General features: G+C 39.8%; 1 protein-coding gene across 1 annotated transcript in view; it reads left to right on the top strand.

The window, feature by feature from the left end:
- The window catches only part of LOC139137182 (tumor necrosis factor receptor superfamily member 5-like), a 51,254-nt gene extending 29,878 nt beyond the window's left edge, over positions 1–21,376 (top strand). The window contains exons 4-7 of the mRNA XM_070705159.1: positions 7,444–7,519; positions 13,315–13,388; positions 18,916–19,248; positions 20,134–21,376. Coding sequence (XP_070561260.1) covers positions 7,444–7,519; positions 13,315–13,388; positions 18,916–19,248; positions 20,134–20,207 — 557 coding nt within the window. The 3' untranslated portion in view covers positions 20,208–21,376. The remainder of the gene's footprint in view (positions 1–7,443; positions 7,520–13,314; positions 13,389–18,915; positions 19,249–20,133) is intronic.
- Positions 21,377–23,754: the final 2,378 nt, after the last annotated feature.

The raw sequence follows: 23,754 nt of genomic DNA, 5'->3' as shown, positions 1-23,754 counted from the left end.
GTTCATCACAATATGCGCTTTACATATGCGCAGTGACGTTGATGATCAATTTGTAGCAGACTAACAGTAGGAAATAGTCAATTTTACAAATAGAAGTGATTCCTCTAATGTACAAAAAGAACTGACAATAGTAATGAACCTGACCCCTGACAGTACAATTTAAGCTTCAATATCTACGACTTATATTGTATACCACAGTTTCTTACTGTATCGACGCAAAAGAATGTCAAAACACCTAGTGATTGATTTTGTCAACCGGGCCTCCACGCGTATTTTGTCCGATGTTATTGTTGACAACTGGATTTTAGTCCGGACTAAAATACATTCATCAACAAGAACATTGCAAGGCCATATTGTACACAGCGTGTCCATGGAGGCGTGGCCACTTTTTCGTTTTCTTGTATTTCCGGACAGAGGAGTATGAATACGTCTTCATTGTGGAACAAAAATATTTTAAAAGGTTTCCAAAGGTTACATTTACTGTCCCTAAAAAACACCAAGCCATGAAAAAAAGACAATATCTGTGAAGATTTTGTGTCGTGTGATTAAATTGTAAGCATGGTCAAAGGAGCTCGGCATTTACCATTTGGAAAGTGTGGTAAATTTTGACTTTTGTTTTTATTTCAATTCGGGAAGTAGAGGGTGCATGGTATTTTTTAAATGATGATGACTTTGTGGTTATAAGTTACTATATTACAACAGAAAGATATACATTACTTTTCCGGTGATAATGGCAGCCCCTAAAGATGCTGTTTTCCGTTCCAAAGTAAGTTTTCTTCCCGTTGGAAGAACCCAGTCACAAATACAAAACAGCCCAAGGTGACCAACTAATTCCTTAGCTACTTAGCGCGTCAGTGTGACGTCATATCTCAGGGTATGACGGGACACGCCGTGGAGTTACACACCCAGCAGATACATGACATTTATCCAATGACGACATGCTTTTGAATTTTTTTTGTATCTATTTATACCCGCGAGGACTGTCTTTAAACAGAAACAAGTTCCAGTAATTTGCGGTATTTCTTCAAAGGAAGGAAATTAGGCAAAAAATCGCCCTCGAAAACAAGCAATATTAGTGATTGCACATCGCGATCAAAGCCAGGCCGGTGACCGACCGCATGCTGGGGAGTCTATATACCCTATTCATGATATATGAAAGTGCTTGATGACGACAAAGATATGATTTTTTCTTCTGTTCAAGGAGCAACACCATACTTTAATGTACGACATCAGACTAATAGTAGTAATATAAGTTAACGTTCTGCCCGTGTAATGAGCGTCGAACACCGCCATTATGCGCACGCAGCGCCCAGCGTGCGTGTCTCGGGAGAAGAATCGCAAATTGCAGAAATCCCGCGACGACTGCCGCGTCCGAGAGACCGTTGCCAGGCAACAGATCAGTTCAACGGTGACGCAGAGATTCAAATTACGGGTTTGTTCGATTGACTGTTCATTATACCATCGCATGGAGCTAAGCCTAGTCTTCGAAGTTAAATTGAAAGACGCCGAGGAAGGGTATACCATTTTACACTTCAGGAGCGCGGCTTGGCTGGCGCAAATTGATTCATTTACGCGCCACAATGGACTTTGGGTCTTGTTTTCCCCACAACTTCGGTATAGTAAGCTTATAGAAGTAAATCTTATAATTATCATTTGTAGTCCACCTCCGCAGAAGAATTTAGGTCACTATAGATGTAACTTCATTTAGAAATATATAATAAATACAAAGTAAGTGTTCATGACACCCTTGAATTCGGCACGATTATGTGTTTGTTTGTTTGTTATCTCCAGTCAGACTTAAAGTAGTGTTCTCGATGTTGCGTGGCCCTGTCGTCTAGAATAAAGTCACCTTCGACGCCCGTAACGATATTATTTAGTTTCGTGTTCCCTCCGATGGTACAAGGTTTTGATCAGCAATGTTTTATATCATTGATCTGTCCATAATAGTCCAGCCAGTGGTTTATCAAACTGTTCTCGTACGTGTTCTGAATAGGTTTCCAGTACCGTAAAAGGGGAGGTTGTTTTCACGACTTTGGAAAAACAATCCAATTTCTGCGCAAGTTACTGTAGTACGCACCACTTTTGACACGCGGAACAATTTGTTAAAAGTCTTCTGGAAAACTACATCCGAAAGTGTCGTTCGCTGTCGTGCAACACTGACTGCGTGTATTAATAAGTGTACTTGAACTATCAATTGCTTTTTTGCACATTGAAGCTTGACATATAGACATTGCGGTAATACAGGTAGTTTATATTAATGTATAGAAATGCAGTTTTGCAATGCTCTCTCGTATCGTTGCACTGGTGAAATTATTAATTATATAGGAGCCATTCTGACTGAGCAGCCAGCGAAAGTAACAGAACCGGTTAGGACCGTTCTCTGAATCATGCAGCATTCCGAAAATCTTTCCTTGAAATAATCTGCTCAAATTGACTTTACATCTCGTATGCAAATTACGCATCAATATTCAATCTGTCGCCACTGCAACGCATGTTTCCCTCATATCAATGATACTTGTATTGCTCTATCCCATCGGGAGCAGCCCTCGTTCCTAGCCAAGCAACTACACCCTCGGGCCCAGGTGACTCGTGCAGCGAAGGCTCAGCGTCGAACCGCAACCTCTCGGCGCTGTTCGGCAGGGTTCTTAATTCCGCGCATAACTGGCATTCAGCCCGTAACATTTCTAACGTTCACTGCCACAACTTCATTAAATATGCATATGATAATTATAAAGCCTCTGCCGACACAAACTCCCTTCACACGAGGTGGGGCTGTAAATACGCGACAATTTCTTGTCAAAATTATCTGTTTATTAAAATTATATCCATGCATTCGTCCAGGTACAGATTATCCTCAAGGTTAAAGCCAAGAAACTTTTAAATTCCACTTTGATGCATAATTGATCAAGGGAGATCTTGAATTCGAAGTCACTGGCAGCATTACAGCAGTTAGTTGAAGAAAATAACCTCCTATAAAACTCAGCCATGTTTCATGGGAACTAGATTGAAACAAAGTGCGTTCAGTAGCAATTTAGTACCACCCCTACTGTTCAATCGTATTTAGAAAAAAAACCGTAAAATTTAATCATGAATTCAGTGATTTCAGACTAAATGAATAGCTTTGAGATTTTTTTATCGAAATCAAAACATCAACTACGAATGGTACTCTATATTCATAAAAGACATCTCCTCCGGTTCATTTCTTCCCATAATTTTCTCGTCGATAGATATGCTTGTTTATAGCATTTAAGTAATTTGATTTCCATCGAGGATAAATTGACTTTACAGGCCGAGAGTGTATCGTACAAGAGGATATATATTCATTTGATGAAACTCAAATTTACGGAAATTAATTCCGAGCCGGTCGCGGCTTCTCTTTCCGTTGCCACGGGAACCGTTGCCTAGTAATGAAATGAAGATTAACAGTTCTGAATTCAACGCACATGGCTGCTTTAGAGACCGGAAGGTAACTTTATTTTGCGTGGTGCCCCGTGGCTCGTTAAACTGAGACCGTCGGGCTAAATCGTCCATTTGATGGAAATATCCGTGGTTATTTCGCTTCAGCTGGTCGCGAATTCGTTCTCCTGGACATATTTCCTGCATCGGCCACCATACGGTTGCTGTCAGTTGAAATCTAAATGTAATGGTATTTAATGTAAAAAATTATAGATCAAGACTCTGCACCATTCATGTCAAAATAAACTGCCAGAGTCGAAAGGTAACCTCGACAGATTGAGAGTCAATAGTGTGATTTTTGATGCACAAGCCTGAAATTCGAGTTCAGTTGCCACAGGCGAGATGTAGCTTCAACACCTCGAAAATCGACAAAATAGAAAAAGGCAGTATCCAATATTCACCATGAAGGTCGACCTAAGCCGCTCAGCAACAGTATCCTCAACAGCTTTTGGGAGTCAATAATATGTCATCAAAGGTCAACATGACATTCGTCAAACCCGCAAGGTCGAATTAAGCTGCTACAAGAAAAGGACAGCTACAAGAATTAAAAAGTCAATAATATGTAAACAAAAATCGATGTGACATCACCCCTTAAGGTCGATAAGCCGCTAAAGCCAGCAGTACCTTCAGGAGCTTGATGAAAGTCAGTATGATAACCGCCATGATGGTCGAATGTACAATCAATTATCTTGAACGACTTGAAAGTCAATAATATGCGGACAAAGTCGATAAAATATTTAGCAAAAGTTTCAACATCGAATTTACCTGCTACGATTGATAGTCTAGGTTAAACAGACAGACAGTCAATATATAACCCAAAGTCAATATGGTGTAAACCCTGGCGATCGATTAACTGCTACAGCCAGAGGTAGCTCCAAGAGATTTCGGGTTAACATGCCGACAAAAGTCAATATGATATTCGTCGAACCCGTGGGGTTTAATTAAGCTGCTGTGGTTGTCGCAACCTATGTTCGCTGAGGGTTTACTTGGGTATTGCAAAAATCTTTTGTTGTGAATTGATGTCGTGTGTCTCCTCCATTCATCCGGGGTACCACGGGACCGTAGTACTCATGTAAGAAAAAACATGTCGGTGGAATTGGGGATGATAGCTTTATTTACAAAGTGGCAACTCTGCCTGGGCATTAACTTCAGGTCTGATATCATCTCTCCTCCGGAATGAATTTCTTTTCACATTTAAAAGAGTCCTTGCCTCTCTTCTTGCCCGTGCTCAAAAGTGTAATAGGCACTGTATCATAATGACACTTCGATTCGTGATACAACTCTTGATGATAAGAATTCTTATATTTACTTTTTATCACCACCCGGGGGTTCGAAGAAACACCCCGTGTTGTCAGTGGAGAAACAGCTAAACATGTTGTGCCAGGTCGTGGCGAGGCCAAATATAATTTTCAACAGCTTGAAAGTCAATAATATGTAAACCAGAGTCGATGTGATATCAACCTTGAAATCGATAGGATGCAAGAGACGTGCAGTAGCTTCAAGAGGTTTAGAGATTATAACATGTAGGAAAAAAGTCAATATAAGATTTGTTAACCGCCAGATCGAAATAAACTGCCACTGTGACCGTTGAAGGGACGCCTCAACAGTTTGAGAGTCAATAATAAGGTTATTATGCTGTAACATTAATGTTAAATTAAGCTGTACAGACTGTGAAATAATTGCTTCAACGGCCAAGGGTCAACAACATGCCGACGAAAGTCAACATGACATGTCGAGTAGAGCTACAACAGGCGAGTAGTCGATAAACCAGCTTGAGAGTCTACCAGATGTAAACTGAGGTCAATATGATATATGGCCCTGAAAATCGTAAACTGGTACAGTCAGATAGTAGCTTCGAAGACTCGAGAGTCATAATAAAAAACAAGAGTCAGTATGAATAATATCCGAGACATTGAAGTAAAAATAGGCAGTTAAAATCAGGAAATGTATAAACATGTAGACAAAAGTCAATATATGCTGAAGTCAATACTATATTCACTGAAATCTACAACAATATATTGAACATCATATGGACTGGTTATACACAATAAAATTCCATCAACTATAGTCGTTGTACAGTGAGTGCTGTGCAGGTCTGACTGGCTTGCCGATGTCAGCTTGTGAATTTTTGATCTTGTCACAGAACAGACGAAGAACAAATACCGCTTCGAAATGACAGTTGACAGTCAGAATCGTCTTATTTTTCTTATCAGTTTTAGATTTTGTAGCTTTTTTCCAGTCACTTTCCCCGCCCATGGATGCGTGAACTCTCTTCAAATAATTCAAAGGCTGTGAATTCTACGATAACCGTCAACTATTGAATTCAAAACATGCTCCGCGAGCAGATCCACTAACCACTAGTGTCGACACACGTATAGCTGCTGTAGAATTTATGCGTTCACGATAACCCTGGTTCCATAAATAAGATAGAAGCAAGATTATATTGATCTATATATTTTTCATCGTGACATTTACTGCGAAAACAAAGCCGCGGTGCACCTTTCCTGGCGTGACAGAAATACCTAAAATGACGACCGCACACAGTATAATCCCCTCGTCCCTTACACATATAGACGCTCTTCTAGTAGGTTTGCAACCTTAAATAGCTTTGTCGGTCAGGTACGCTATTGATCGAAATGTTATCAAAGGAGAGTTTATTATCTGTTACATGGGCCAAGCCGGTGAAGTAATGGAATTATCACGTGTTCGTTTCATCAATGTCATAATGGTGTTAAAGATTGTGAGTATGTTAGTCAGTTTCGACGCATTTCGGAAAGCTAAGAATTCAACTTGCTTCCGTACATTGATTAAATGCTGAATCATTGTACCGGGAATTAAGATGTGGTCATCACAGTTTTAAACTGAAACTCCTCCACACGTCCGTTATTATTTAGGTCTCTTGGTTCTGCATTCATATTCATTGTGCATATATTAACTGTATCCCAGCCTATCTGTCTGTCTATTTATATCTGATATCCATCCATCCATCTATCTATCTATCTATCTATCTATCTATCTATCTATCTATCTATCTATCTATCTATCTATCTATCTATCTATCTATCTATCTATCTATCTATCTATCTATCTATCGTTCGCGGATGGAAACGTAATATATTGTGTTAATTTTCAAACATTGTCTCGATCATAGTTTATATTATAGGCAATGAATGATATAATGATACGTCCTAATCACATAAATTAACAGATATTTGACTTTTTCTTTTTAATTGAAGTAATTTGTGTTATTTTATATATATATATATATATATATATATATATATATATATATATATATATATATATATATATATATATAGGCGGAAGCATATTACTAAATGAATCTAAATGAAAAATTCTCAATTGAATGACGCTTATCAATGTAGCAGTTTCTTGACTGACTGTTCACAGATCTCGAAGTTGACTCATTCTGGGTTAAACGCCTCGTGGGTCATGTCGTCAGTGTTTGACTAATGCATCGATCACTTCAGATCGACAGTGTTCAATTATATCGAAGGTGCAAGACAAATCAACGGTGAATAACAACGCTAATAAAAGTATACGCATGGCCCATCCGCGCCATCTTAAAAAGCGATGAACTCGAGAATGACATAACTGCGGTTGCCTATCTGGACCCTTTCCTTTGACGGCGGCGCAGTTACATGTAATGTCTCTTGAGATAGCCATCTTCAAGAACCGCCGACATCTCAAAGGTGAACTTTCAATATTCTTAACGCAGACAACAGCTTGCCGATGTTGGTGTAGTGTTCTTGAATTTGGTAGTTCGGAGTGACGTCACCGTCCATTCTACCAACGCACTTACATATACTGCTGTCAGGAGATTAGTAATTTTATCAGCGTACACAAACAAGCAACTCAGCTTGTCTATTTTCAATCCTTTGAACTCTTTATTGAAGGAGCGCAGAGCTGTTAAGCAGTCATTTATTTATTTGTTTCATTCTTTCTTTCTATATTTCTGTTTCCAAGGGATGTGCCAAGACTGTGACGAAGACACCTATTCGGATGCCTGGTCGAGTGTGGACGGGTGCCAACCACAACCAAAGTAAGGTATAATTCTGCATCTGTGAGAAAAAAAGATGATAGCATCATTTCGTTCAAAGTAGAAATGTTCGGACACGGAGAAAGTTACCGTGAGGGCGCTATGATTTTTGAGCGGGAATTCAAAGTTGACCGACTGGTGTCACAGTGCTGCACTGAACATGTCTGTGCGTTCAGCTTTCAACACCCGCCCATCGAGATCTGTTTTGGGTTTCGCTCAATTTTGCTAAGGTGCCATGGTCAAATTCGATTAAATGCGAATTAACATAACAATATCGCTCTGGGGTAATCTGCCCCTATTAAAGTACATATACCGCTTAAACATAATTAAACTATAATTTAGCTTTCCTTTCCTTTCAATGGAACTTTAAGGATAGATAGCTAAGAAGGAATTAAACGAGCAAAACCCAAAATAGATAAGCCGGTGGGGGTTTTTTTAAAGATCTACTTATACTGAATTATGAATGAAAGGCAATGGCTTACATGTAAAGGGTAGCGCAGTTTGCCCCAGAAGCAGGTAAACCATACCCCGTTTAGAGTGAAATATTTGATTTCACGTCTGACACACATTAAAGCTCAAGGTGCGCTAACTTTGGAGCGCACTTTCATTACGTTGTCCTCTTTATGAAATCCATTTCTTCTTCTACTCCCAAATAATGTCGAGATATTTTCCTACCGTCCAGCTTGTCAGCACAGCCTAGAAAGTGCAATGTCCGATGTTATTGTTGAAAACGGATATAGAATGGATTAAAGGTGTACAGTCACCTGTAATCTAAATATGCCCGTATATGGTCAAAGGGGCGTTCCTTGCATTCAAAATGCCCATGTGAGGGTGCTGTTTTTAAAAAGCGGCCACCTGCTTAAAATCTATGATTGGTTAGATTTTCTCTTTCCATGGTAACTGTGGCAAAATTAGAACAGGTGACAGTATACCTTTAAAATAGAATAATATATTCTCACGGTCATGTAAATAATATTGCAAGGAACGTATTACAAAAAATAATAGTATTGATAAACTATAATTGTTATGAGAAGGAGACTGACAAATATTTGCTTTAGCAGCTAATTTAGTTCAGGCTCAATGTGATGTGGGCTGGAAGTCATCTATTAAAATTAACATTAAAATTGTCTTGTGTTCGCGTTCAATATCCTTCCGGACAGACACAGAAAACTTAAGGTAGTACACACCTCGAAAGTGAAAGACAAAAAAATTTGCTCAGACTTTCCTCAAGCAAATTTCAACGTTTGTCTTTCAAAATGAAGCGAAAAAATTCGGGTTCACCGTGCAAAATATGGTACTAGAGAAACACATTACCCAATTGAGATTTGAAATTCAAAATGGCCGCCATCCCTGTGGTCAGGTGTTTTCTCTATGGAAGAAATCAGAATACCCAATTTTCACAAAATTAAGCCGGTGAAAACTTTATTTACTCCATACGCTGCAAAATGAGCCCCAACAAGTGGTGGGCCAAATTAATATTGTTCAAGTTTTTCGAGTACGAATACCTGTCCAAGAGGCACGTTTTGACTTAATTTACTTGTTTCCCGCAAAAATAAAAAGTAGGCCCTGTTAACAAAAGTCAGAACTATGACCATTAAAGCAAAAACTTCGCCTAATGAATTTCTCTCTCGGAAAGGCCTGAAATGATCTGCCACCAGTACCTGTACGTGACGTCATATCAAAGACAGGTTGTTGATCTGAAATTTGCACGGGTCACCTTGGAAACGATGACCGCGCTGAGAACAAGCAAGCGCATTCCCCCATATCACGTGTTCGTGCAGCATGTACTGTCGGTAATTTCATTACCCGCCAAAATGGCATCCGTGGCGAGTAAATTTGCCGGCTGACACTAACCGCTAAATGGGTACCGGGCTTATCGCGTTATACCTGGCCTTGTCCAATTAAATCGGTAACCTCTTGCACTACAGCCGTAGAGGTGTCGTCAGATACTCTGTTTCCCGCGAATTGTGGTGAAAGAGGGAATCATATTAGTCGTTCCTCTTTCACTTGTTGTACTGAGTGAGGGCTTAGAGTTGTCTGCGGGAATAGTCAGTACGCGGAGTTTTGAAAAGTTGGCTGAAAAATATGACTTAAAATATGTAATGGAAGTGCTTGATTTTCAACCAACTACACGATTCGTTTTCAAGTGATAGAGGTGTCAGATAAACGTAAACAAAGAGGTGAGTAAAATTATGAGCATTTCTCACATGGGATATAAGTATTGACTCTTCCCAGGTGTTTTGGTTTAAATAAGGGTTTTATCGGTTTCTTGTCTGTGATTGGTGCAATGCATCGGCTTCTCAAAGGTCAAATCTTTATTTTGTGGTGCATCACTTGACCTTGAATACATGAAAATGGAAGGGATGGAGTGAAAAAAATATACTTGTTTTCAGTGAATATGTGATATTCCAGGTTGACAAAGCCTGTCAACTTCAAAACTAAGGCAGAAATTATTGCCATTACGAAATCTGAATAAGAAATGTGAAAATTCTTAAACATTTGGCCATTATTGAACGCGTTTCCGTTACTTTATCACTTCGGTGTAAAAGAGGGGAAACAGCGTTTCTATGACACGAAATGTACAATATTGTGTTCTGTCACGTTCTATGAGAGAATGCGTAGCAATTACCTAAAGTAGAAAGCGTTTTCCTTCCACGGTTTTCTTGGAATGTCTGAAACACTCCATCTCATTTTCTTTTCAAATTTAAGAAAACAATTAGTGAATCTATCCCGAAGAGCATGTTTCAGTGTCCATGAGGCATAGCGAATCTGTAACTGTACACGCCTATACCAAGGCCGCACGCGCAAAATCACACCGAGATTGAACCGTACGGAAGATAGCCTATTAACTGTAAATGCCACGTCGTCCAATATAATGGTAAATGAGAAAGTCGCCCATTCGGCTCACCAATTTTTTTCCATTATTTAACTAGACCATAGTTGCCCATTGCTGCTGATAAGTTGTGAACGGATACTGTAGTCAGATCGCGTTACTAAAAGTGTTTTCATTTTCACTCACAGACTAACAAATGCGCTTCCGCTGCAGTTTCCCGCGCGCGCGTTTGATACAGTATATCACATGGACACACAGCCGGTACACATGCGCTTTTGTCGTCGGAATCTATTCTAAGTGTACCCTTCAGGTAAATAGAGGGCTTGATTGTAAATGTTAACTCTGCAGCCATATGTTCTGCGCAACAAAATCGATAGAATGTGTGCAAGCTTTTATATTTCAGAACAAACACCAGGTCACAATGCGGGCAACAATGCACACAATTTTTCACAAAGCCATCGAAAGGGCAAAAGCCGTCGGTAAAAAGGCGCTGTGTGTATACTCTCACGACAGCGATAACAGATTATGCTCACACTGCTTCGAGGCATGCTTATAAGGCAAGGTTAGCACGCCATCGAGCTTAGAAACATGTATTAAACACAGAAAAATGCACAAGACACGTTCTCCTTCCAAGTCGATGTGCAACTAGGCAAATTATAACGTTTCTGCCCGTTAAAGTATGCCTCCTTGAACAGAAAATATGATACATCGCAAATGTGTCATCCTTTGATCAGCTCATCAGGAATGGAGACATATGTTTCCACTGGATGATGCTATACATATTTGATATCTCCAATTCTAAACGACTACCTATGCAGTCACACAATGTATTTCGTCGAAACACCTCGTCTGTCTTTATATAGCATCGAAAACCCACATAACCGAGTCATACTCACACACGTATATATTATATATATATATATATATATATATATATATATATATATATATATATATATATATGAATATATATATATATATATATATATATATATATATATATTTATATAATATGCGTCGAGAGCGTATAGAGATACATATATCCATGCATGCATTCCCACCAGCTTATATATATATATATAAAATATATATATATATATATATATATATATATATATATATATATATATATATATATAAATGCGTTGAGAGCATACAGAGATCATATATCCATGCATGCATTCCCAACAGCAAGTACCACACACGTACACGCACACATGCACGCACAATATGGTTAAAATCATCTTCTATTCGTGGATTGATTTTAATTAAACTGCTTCATGTAACTTCTGAATGAATTCCATGCATTATTTTAGAATATTTGGATCCAGTTATCACAGAACAATGATGCCGACGGATAATTCCTCTCGATTCTACATAATCTCGTGACATTGATAGATCAACATTATGATATGATTTGAAATAAAACGGCTAATCATCGCTAAGTGATATTGTCACATATTATCACCCTTCGCGTGTATATCAGAAAATATTCGTAGCGGCGTTATACGCCTAGTAAAGCAGACCGATGTTATATTCCTATTGTACCACGCTCACAACACTTCGCGTTTTTGAGTGAAAATAGCAAGCCGTACGTCCTTTTTTGTGCTAGATAAAAAACTTAGGCCAGATAGTTTAATAATATTTTGGACTTGTACATATGCGAGATGTACGCCAAGTCGCCCGTTTCTGTATTCTCTTCATCTTGAATTCAACCTTGAACGGGTCATCCGTATTATAAACTTCATTTATTCATAACCATACCAGTTAGTCTCTGGTTGAGTAGACAAAGAAGGCTCCAGTTTTCGCCAGAGGGCAAACTTTACAATATTCATGGGGACCTACACAAGTGTATGTCCCCGTTGAGACAAGCTATCCACTCAAACCAGGGATGCACAGCAGATCGTATGTCATGCAGGCTACAGGCAAACACTTATGAAGCATTGTGTTTCCTGTAACACGCCTTTCAGGAATATGTTGTCCACAGTGTAAAAGAAACAAAGAAATAATCTTGAAATATGTACTCAAAAATACGCCCCTGATGTACTATTTAACCAACTGATCGCAAGAGAGGATGTCCTCCATCTTACTCATATTTAGATTGTGCAAATTTTCAATCGATGGACATGTGGTTTACCGGGCAAGTGACAGGGGTCCGTATTCTCAGATATACCTGAACATAAGAGTTAAAAGGTTTAAGGTATAATGCGCCTCGGAGGCACATGTTCGGATTCTCTAACTTTTACAATTCTCTTCTGATCTATCTGCACGTGTGCGGGGTCATTTTAAAGCTCTTTGTGTCAGAAAACTTTTCACCGGCTTAGTTTTTGGAAAAACGAAAATTTTATTTTTCTCCATAGAGTCAACATAGGGACGGCGGCCATTTTGAATTTCAAATATCGGTAAATTTTGGGTAATTTGTTTCTCTAGTACCAAAATTTGCACGGTGATTCCCAATTGTTGTTCTTGACTTGGTAAGGAAATAGTTCAAAGATTCATTGAGAAACGTTCGAACAAAGTTTAAGTCTTTCACCTTCCAAGCGCATACTACCTTAAAAGCAGAAAAGTAACAACTTGCCTTTATCGCGTCCTATCATTCTAAAGTATACGGCCGCATTACATGCCTCGGTAATACTTGCCATGCTATCGCTTTGTGTAGAGGGGTCATGGCGAAATGGATATTTGAAACGCAACCATCGTTGCGTCATTAACGGTTTCTTTACACGGGGCACACGGTAACAAGATGGTGTTGTGTTGCATCACTCGATATCGACGTCGTCATTATTAGCATGTGTATCGAGCTGATCGCCATGCCCACCGCACCGTACACGTGAATTTTAGAACTATTTCCCCTTGCGCAAGTACAAATGGCGCCAAAACAGTGACGAACTCAAAATTTCATCAGATGACTTCGTGTCAAAGCGATCGTGTTCAATATGTTGATGATCATGACTTTGTTTTTCAGATGTCGAGAGTTAGGCCTCAATGTCACCTTCGAAGGCAACTCAACTCATCGGAGGATATGCTCTAACGATGAAGGTAAGTAGCAAATTATTTCAAGTTTGTGAACTTCACATCCACACTGTCCCCGCGAGACCAACAAGCTGGACACACCCGATTGCAATACTCCTGGGTGCCCTTTAGCATGTTTAGAAAGACGGGCGAGAAACTAGATTGGTCGTATTACAAATCATTGTTATCCTAGAGGGTATGTTTCCGTATGCTGTGGTGCAAGCCTCCCCAAGGCAAGATGACTCCACAGTGTGTGGACTGCAGGCTGATTGTGTCCGACAAATTCACCGCTACATTCAGTGAACTTGGCGTGCACCTCGTCTGCGCGGATGGATTGATACGTTGATTCGCATATGAAAGTGAGCTGGTTCAAGTTGGTGATTTTGCAAAATATTGGAAGTCGTTTCCGCGATTTATTTAAGCAATACCCTCTCTACATGATTTCGTGCAAAGTTTTTCTTGAGTCCATCATGGGCCGGGAGGCCGGGGATACATTATTGCTGTTATTTTATAGTTTTGGCGATGCCAGCGCATTTTATGATGTAGAAAACATCTTCGGCCACAATACCGGATAATCGGACACATTATCAGTATTAATGTTAGGGTATGACGTCGCAAATTCACGGGTATCGAAAAGCTATAATATAACACGCACTAGTGTGAACGCTTCGACATAGATGCACGCAATACGATGGTACGCGTATACGCGATAGGTAAGTTTCGGCCAGAATCTCGCTAAACTACATCATTACTACATTGCATTCAAACTTGGTTTCATTCACAAATTATACTAAGTCTAACTCGAGCCTGTCCGATTGTATTATTTCACACTGCTTTAGAGCCAAGCTACAGGTGTGCCGGCTTGTCGGCAACTTGGCAAAATTCTAAGCCCCACTAACTGACCAATGAACTGAACTGTGAGGCCGATGTCAGATGCAGCCCTGCATGTAGCGTTATCTCAGATAGGTGCGATTAACACTCGACAGTATTCGGAGCAGACTATCAAATTATTGCATGCACGTATTGTGTAACAAATGAAGTAACTCAGTGGGTTCGGTGTGGTTTCCACGATGAATCTGCAGAACACATGATTTACACACATCATATTTTAAAACACATACGCAGCAACACAGCGAAGTTGCGCTGTGTGACCGACCGAATAATGCTGCGATGCAGTCACGTGACCATAATTTCTGTCATCTATGGCAGAATCTCAACTTTAATATCCGATCCATTGTACTATGTTGATCTTTCAAAGTGAGTTTTACTTCCCAGTTTGCGCATGCGCATCCCCGTTCTCAGTATTCAGTGCACGCTTAATTATAGGGAATTTGTTAAAGCCATCATTACTTGCCAACTGAGCGAGTCGGTCACACCACGTGATGGGGTAATTGGGCCATTTAGCCCGCATAACATTCACACTTAACGCAGATCAATATTTGAAAAAGAGCGCGGATCGAAATTAATTAAGTGGCTCTTCATCAAATGAAACATTTGACAAAATTTTCACCGACCGGTGTTGTTAGAGAGAGATAACAGGAAATTGTACTTGAGTTAAAAGAGCAGGTGGACTTGTCAGCTCAATGACCGACGTTCAAAAATCGATATTTCGTCGCTCAAGGAGGTTTGCTACTACAGTTAAGTACGATTTTTTTCTATTTTAAAACACGAATAACAGCAGATATGATAATTTTAAGGTCACTTTGCTCGTTTTCTAACTTCCCAAACCACGTAAATTTTTAAAATCCAACGTGACTGATAATTTGATATTCAAAATGGCGACCACCCCTTACCGATTATCACCAAAACGGGATCGTATTTAGAAAAGTGAAATTAACAAAACATTAAGGACGTCGTTTTCGCTTGGCCTTTTCCTTAGACAAGCGATGAAGTTATCTCTAACTTCTTTGATGCCATCGTTTTAACAGGTTACTGGGTCAGTTGACCCAGCCGTGTTACAAGGTCGTTTCCCACTACAATGACGTCATCGTGTTATTTATCTCTTCCTGTACAAACGATGACATATGTATGTCAGTGTAATAACGTGCACGTGCAGGTAGATGTGTTAATACAAGGCGACAACCTTTCTTATGGTACAGACGCAACAGCAAATAGCGGTCAGAATATCATTCACGCGTTGTGTTAACTCAGCTAGAGACTAGCTATAGCTTATAGTAACTATACTAGCAAAGATTTCGGTATATTTTTGTCGGATTATATTGGATACGCTCGAGTCATCCGTCAACGCGAAGCTTAAAAATCTGAATATATTATTGTTTGCAAACAGCAACAATCACCATCCGTTCACATAGTTGACATTTGGATGTCTTGTGTGACATAGGGACGTCGGAGCACGCCCTTAAGAAAATAGAACATGCCTTTGGATTATAACCAGAAAGTGGGACGACACACTGAACGGGCATATTTCATAATAAGGGGTGCAGCTGCCGTCTCCGTAACGAGCCAAGTCGTTTAACACTATACAGTATATTAAAGGCCAAGCAGGTGTATTTCTTGTATAGTCCAATAAATTTGACACGGAGTGTTACCTGACAACTTTAGGTGTTTTCAGACGGCATTTGACCTTTGACCTCACAACACCTTTCGTCAAAACAGGGAAAATCTGAGAACACTTTGCAATTTTTACAAAAATATATATGTATATATGTAAACATTAGGTACTAAAGCGGGTAATGGTTAGTCCAAAACCTGTGAATTTATGCTGTCGAATTACAATATCTCCCACGTGGGACTGCGCTGCAGTTGCATGGTCCGCGGGTTGAAGTTTCGTTCTTTGCTCTTAGCGGACGCGCTGACGCATTCCCAATCTGCTGGCTATTCATGAACGTCCAGAAAACGCTTTAATTTCGACTTTTTCATGGTGAAACTGGACTATAAAATGTAAAATAATAAGGTTGTTCACAAAATAGCGGGATTACGTCCTCGTACATGGATTTACAGCCTAGTACATCGTACCTTCGGTATTGCACGTTGTACTCAGACTATAAATTCAGGTATTTTGAGAATCACCGTATAATATTAGTTATTTTGGCATCGAGCACTGTAATTTCCCACCGGGACTGGAGAGAGAGAGAGAGAGAGAGAGAGAGAGAGAGAGAGAGAGAGAGAGAGAGAGAGAGAGAGAGAGAGAGGAGAGGAGAGAGAGAGAGAGAGAGAGAGAGAGAGAGATTGCCTTGGCTTCATGTCATAGTTTTCCCAACTAAAACATCAGGTCTTCGATAAGCCAAACAAGTCACGAAAGAGACACGTTTCATTGTTTGCAGTAATTGGACTTGACATTGTCATTAACGTTCCTAGAAGATCGAGATACAAATTGCCTTGTTGCGCTGTGAATGTTGACAAGCTATCAATTTAAATGATTAGTGGAGTGGGCGGGAAAAACACAGAGGTTTGAGTTGACTAGTCGTCATTTGCTAAATTAGTAAATTGAAACAGGACAGAATGAATGTAGGCGGTACATGGAGTTTTGAAATCCACCCCTTCCTCCCTCCCCTCCCACCTCCCCGAGCAAATGAAATATCTAAACCAAGCTCCAGTTCTGGCGCAACACCCAGAAGTTTGCGCATCGCTCGAATCAGTGACTCTACTGGTTTCTTTCAATGCATGTATCGTCAACCAACGATACAGAATTGAAAAAATTCCGCTCTTCGATTATCATAACCAAATCGAAAACCAAATAGATCACCTGATAGTTCGTTCAATGCATCTTTGCTAGTTTACACCCAACAATTGCTGTAGATGAGGGAATACAATTTAACGATAACATTTCCGAGATGTGCTGACGTAGGGTTAGTTGGCCAGGTTTCAAGCTGTCATCCACTTTATGACAAATCATGTGAAAATAAGGTAACTGCCGTAATAATTCAAAGACTATACCTGTTGCGTCTAAATAAGGGCTTGTGGAATTTTACTCGAGTGTCATTGCCAGTCCATTCTGTTAAAAAAGTCTTTCAAGATCGCAGAAATGTGCATTTTCATAACTATCGCAAACAACACAGTCATAGACTCATCAATCATTTAAATGAGACATGTATTGCAAAGCTTACTGTAAAAAATATCGTTCTTGTTGGTCGCCATATTGTTTTACATTCTAGCTTTTGCGCATGCCTTCCTTCGGCTACAATTTCAAAATTCTCGCGATGGAGTCGTCTTCCTGCTGTTTTTTCCACTTTGGGTCGCCTTGAAACTGTCCAAAGGGCACTCGGAGGGGTTTTTTTATGTGCAGACGACAATGCTCTTCGTGTACGATATAGAAGCAGCGACACTACACCGCTGACTGAAACGCCCACGCGAAAAACTCAGAATTAAACGCGATTTTATGTAGTAATCGCCGTCCATCTTTTCTGTCGGGTGTCTGGTGTGCAGGTGTCTGAAATGCAGCTATATATAAGTGAGAGGTATATTTCTCGCTGTAAGACACAGGAGACATAATTGAAATTTGACTGTCCGTTCCTGCATTCTCAGGCTAGCCTATTCGATTGGGGAAAAAGGTATAGGCCAGGCTTGGATAGGCTGTATATGCCGTTGCCACGTCAATGTTGTGTGAGTGACGCGTCTCTAGATTAACCCCAACAACAAAAACCTCCCTCCCCATGTCCATGTGTCCTCGTATCTACGCATGTAACTGAGAAAAAAGTTGTGCACAGGATGTAATGGTGATAGTTTAAGACAAGATGCTTTCTAGGATATCGGCGAATTTTCACGTGAAGTGTGACATGTTTTCCGTAATACTAACATTCAGAAATGATCTGTAATCTTTCCTTACGCGCGTAGACTACTAGCATTTGAACACCAGCTCTGGTACAGACATGCGCGAGATAACGGCGATTTGAGCGGGAAAATAACACGCAGACGGCGAACTCCTGCCTATGTAAAGTGACACATGATGGCGCCATACCTGATTCCATATTCATTGATCTGAATCAAAAAAAGAAGGCAAGGTGAATTTTCAAACCAGCCTTCGACAAATCGCGCCAGCGCGTTGAATTTGTAAAGATCGTGATCGAAATAACTGAAGTACACATGAAGGGAAGAAATTACAATTAAAACAGTTAAATCTTCACCATACAATGTTATTATTGTGACCTTTATCATGATGTCAGAGCAACGTGTATAATTTCAAGTGATACAATACAAGTTCCAAGGGAGTTCAGTTATTATGACCGGGATGGGTCGACAAATTCTTCTCGTCCCTCTGCCGAAATGAGTCAACTTTTGAGGCCACTCAAAGAACTTCTTGACTACTCTTAGAAGCTGTCAGAAATTAATGTCCCCCGCGCCATTTTAAGAGTGAATTTTTTTTATGACTTTGACGGCGTTCTCTGTTTTCTGTGCTATTTACAGTCACATTCTCGATAGGGCGTTCCTATCGTTCAACCCTTTCTACAGTCAGTCGGTCAGTCACCCGCTACTATTTCCAGGCGGTCTTTTTATTATTCTCTTCCTTTATATCTTCAAGATATAATGGCGCCATGGCAACATGGGTACTCGCCGGCAGAACATATGTTTAATTTGTTCTTTTTATCATTCACAGATATGGTTTCATTTCCCGACCTGTCAAGCGGAAATACGACTGGTGCGGTCTCACTGGAAAGCCAATATTCATTGAACAATATGTCCAACGCAACTGAGGCGATGAGCACTGTTACCATGGCAACCACGCTGCCTTCCATCTCTCTGATGATGGCCGTGGAAAAAGAGACCACGGAGATGTCCGTCAATTACAAACTCATTGTTGTGGCTTCCATCGTTGGGGGCGGGCTACTCATTATTCTCATCGCCTTCGTGGTGACAGAGATGAGGCGTGTGTACCGGCGAAAGAAAGGTCTCATACAGACATCCTTTCCGAGGACGAAAAATAGCAAAGGTTAGCAATATGCTAGCTAGATATTGGATTTTTTTTATTTTGCTTTATTGCTACGTATCTCTTCAATTTTGTCGAAACTCAACGAACCTTGTAGGAGGAGGATGTGTATCTTACTTGACGCTGAGCATCTTTAGTTGTCGGCCTTGTACTAAGGTTTCAACCGGTTTCTTGACATCGTGTACACTCCGTGAAGCAGGTCGAAACGAAGGACACACACACCACGTCCAGACAAAATGGGGGTTTCTTCTAAGTTACAATATGTCAGAAGTGAGATGAAAGCCAGCGAAATATGTGGAACGCATTCTAAAATATGCTATACAGCGTCCAATTTTAATACGGCGCTTTGGTTTCCGTGAGCTCCGATACACCGTACTACTAAGGTGCACAGACGTGACGAAGAGTTGGAACGTGTGCACCCTCAAAATAGCTATCTTCCCACGTCACGTCCTGAAGTGACTCATGTTTATGTCTGGCATGTGGCGCGATTCGACATTTTGAAGGCGCGTTATCGCAGTCGATGATGAGCGCGAAAACGAAGCCAGAATTTTAATGAGTCGTTCTCGGCGTTGTTTCGTTCTCCATAACCTTCAAAATGTCACTTTATTTCTCTTTTGTTACGTGACCTCGGAGATAACCAGTCTATTGTATTATTACTGAATTTGATTGACAGTGCTAGCGAATCAGATATTCCAAAAATACATTCAAACATATGGTAAAATAATATCAGAACGCGATTTTTAAATGTCATCAGAGCGCCTGCGTATTTAACGCTTAAATGAGCTAAATGTTGCTTAGCAACTTCCTTGGATATGAAAAGATGTGAAAAATATCCTGCCCTCTGTTGTCAACTCAGAGATCTATGATGCATTCCTTTTATTGTTTCAGGGATGGGAGTGAATTTTGCCGACAAACGCCGAACGGCAAAAGACCAGACCGAAAACGCAACAAGCGGAAAATGAAACCGAAGACGCCACACGAGAGCACCCCCATGCTGGGAGACAATGTCGATGGCAGGGACATCAGCGTTATCATATGGGAACCAATCAAACAGAACAAGGAGCTGGAAGCGATGAGGCTGGAAGAGCTAACGACGTCAAACAAAGAAGAGCGCGTGACCTGTGTGTAGCCAAACTGACTCGGAAGCGCGCCCTCTTGAGGCAGACATTCACATCAGGTGCTCTCAGTGATGATAAGGGGAGAAAGGGTGATCAATACTCGAGACGAACAGCCTCTTGATTTTATGGACAAGTCGCCATCGCCCTGGTAATTTTACTGAACTGTCATTAATATTTACCAGTCATCTGTTGAGGTGATGCGAATTCCTATCGCAGAGAACGGATTTATGTATTTTTTCGGTAACCATGCCGATATATAATCACCAAGGAGATACAACTTTGTGAGTTTCAGATATTCAAGGAAGACATTGCAAACATTTGTAAAAAAGACAGATTTCTGGATCTTTACGGAACGAATTGCCGGCCGATAATGATATTATTTCTACTGTACGGATGATAAGCGCAAGACGAAAAAGTGTTGCCTGACATCAGTTTCATACTCTACCTACGTGTGGATTTTGTATTCGCCATGGATTAAAGGCCTTCACCCGTGTTGCCTGGAATATAATGTTTACGAAAAACAGGCGTATAGATCTGCATTGTCAACTCAACCACAATTATTCCCACCTTTGAATACGGTTCCACGTGTCTAAGCAGCCTGGAATAATATGCTGTTCGTTTCCAGAGCGACTACACGAATGATACAGTGCGCAGCAAGGCGACGCAACGCCAAGGTGTTGGGCCTCTGATTTTGCAATGTATATCTAGACTAAAACGTTTCAGCTCGTAAGACGGGCCAATCTACGGGGACCCAAGGATTAGGTATTTGTCATTTATGTGCAGGGTGAAAAAATGAAAACGTTAGAAATACAGGAAACTTACCACTAAACGATTGGCAGAAAGAACTTGATATTTAGTACCTTCCAGACTAGGGGGTGATTTAGATGAATATTCACTTTGTTAACAGTTTAAATGATGATTCGAAGCCGGCTGTGGTTATTTTCCAATTCAGATAAACAATGCATCATAATAATTTCTATGCAATAATCGGAAATAAATATTTTTATACAAAACCGTAGCTCTTGTTTCTACGGACGCGACGAGACCCGTGCCAAAGCGGTATTGTTGCGCCCTCTATGTTTAATGTTTGCTCATGGATTCGTACATTGTAAGAGAGAGAGAGAGAGAGAGAGAGAGAGAGAGAGAGAGAGAGAGAGAGAGTAGTGTGTGTTGGAGGAGGTGTTCGTGAACGACACATATTTATTCAAGAAAATGAGATTACAAAGGCCTCAGTACAAATCAGGTGATATGCAGTCGGGCACTTTTGAACAATGAAATTTTTAGAATGCTTCTCTAAGTGTTAGAATAATTTTGAAGAAATCTTCCCCTAAACTTTAAAAGGATTCAGCGGTCATTTTGAATATAAAATGTCAGTAAATTTTGGACAATTTGCTGCTTTAATGGCAACTTTACACGGTGACCCTGATTTTTTTATTTTAATCGTGAAAGACAGTGAAATGGCTAACAGATTATATGACGAAAGTTTGAAAAAATCGTAATCTTTTTGTATCAACGCAATTTTCTACGTCACAAATTTCTTTCTCAACGTGAACGAAAACCTCAAATATGTAACTGTTGACAGTTTATCGTGCATGGGATGTGCTGTTCGATAAGTTTGCAAAAGTCGCCGTCAGCTCAATGGTGTAACAAGTGGAGAGGATATGAGAAACACTGATTGTTGTCACCTACCCAATCAGCAAGTTTCAATATTCTGACTACATCTAAAATCACACAGACTAAATCTGTTAAAAATGTCAAAACTCCAGCGCAATTTTGCAATACCGTTATAAGTGCTTAAAGCACGTGGCAAAAAGGAGTGTTTACGAAACATTGATTCAGGAAAAGGGTACCCGAAATGGTAGGTTTACCCGTAGACTACGTTGAACGTTCAGTGGGATTTGAGGTAAATGAGAACAATTTACCACAGAATGAATACATTTGCACAGGAAGCTAAGATCAGAAACCTCCCTACGATTGTATAGAGGAGGCAAATTGAAAAATTTGCATAATTCTGTGTATCCTGATGAACAGTAACGCATATTCAGTTTAAAACACAAGTATTTAATGAATTTCTTTTGGACCATTTCAACCTCATCATCAAGATTCTGCTGCACGGATTCCAGATAACAGAATAGTATTCGAGGCAGCTGCGTACCAGGGCGATATACAGAGTCTTTAAAGTTAAATTTAACATCATCATCATCATCATCATCATTTTTTATTGCCATATTATTATGCATAAAATACACATCTAATGCCACAAAAAGTCAATGAGAAAAAGAGAAGTTGCAAATGGTACATTGGCAATATGGAGCTAGAAATATAGCTTTACGCTAGTCAAGCCTAGCCCCGCTTACTCAGTAATATATTACGTTATTAAGCATGTTAGGCTACTGTCTGGTGAATGGTGAAAACTCTTGTATAAAGAAAGAAGGAAAAACAAAATACATAGTCTGTCATTCTATACGACTTGCCTTAACTCTTGGTTGAAATAATAAACTTAATTTGGACCAAGATATTCTTGTAGAAGGTGATCTTTCAGGTCTCTTATGAACTTCCACCTGGAAGTTAAGGATTTGATACGATTCGGTAAAGTGTTCCATAATTTGGCACCTGTGTAGGATATTGAGGATTGACCTGCAGAAGTATACATTCTAGGGAGTACTAAAGTCATGGCTGACTGTTGACGTGTATCATAGCAGTGATCTACAACTTGGAAGTAATCTGATAGTGGATGGGGTACATTTTGATGATGTAAATCAAACATGAAAGTACAGACAAGTAATTTATACAGCTTATTAACATCTAAAATACGTAATTCATAAAACAAGGTGAAAATGGCGCTCTGAATTCAGAAAATGTGATACATCTCATGCATATTTTTTGCGTAATGTAAATTTGTTTTAGATATGATGAAAACGTATTTCCCCAAACTTCTAAGCCTTACGTAATATATGGTTGGATGAATGACTTGTACAACAACAATAGAATACTTTTCGGTACAAAAGTTCTTAATCTAAACAGTACACCAGCTTTCCTCTTAATTACTTCATTTAACTCGGTAATATGTGGTTTCCATGTACGGTATTCATCAATAATTACCCCCAACAAATGACGCTTGATGACACCGATTCAAATGTTGATTTTTCACACACAATTCATCATATAAATACGCGGTTCTACGTTTTTGGTGGAAAACTACATAGTTTGTCTTATTGATATTTATAGTAAGCCTATTTGCATCGCACCAACGTGTGACATTGTTTAAGTGATGTCCTACTAGTGACAGGTCAATGTGATCAATGTCTTTACAATAACTATGAAAAGGTTTGAGTCATCTGCAAAAAGACGAAAATCGAAAATCAGATGAATTCGAAGGTCATTAATATAA

Source organism: Ptychodera flava, chromosome 7, assembly GCF_041260155.1.
Source record: "Ptychodera flava strain L36383 chromosome 7, AS_Pfla_20210202, whole genome shotgun sequence".
Classification (NCBI taxonomy): domain Eukaryota; kingdom Metazoa; phylum Hemichordata; class Enteropneusta; family Ptychoderidae; genus Ptychodera; species Ptychodera flava.
This window is presented reverse-complemented; position numbering and strand designations above follow the sequence as displayed.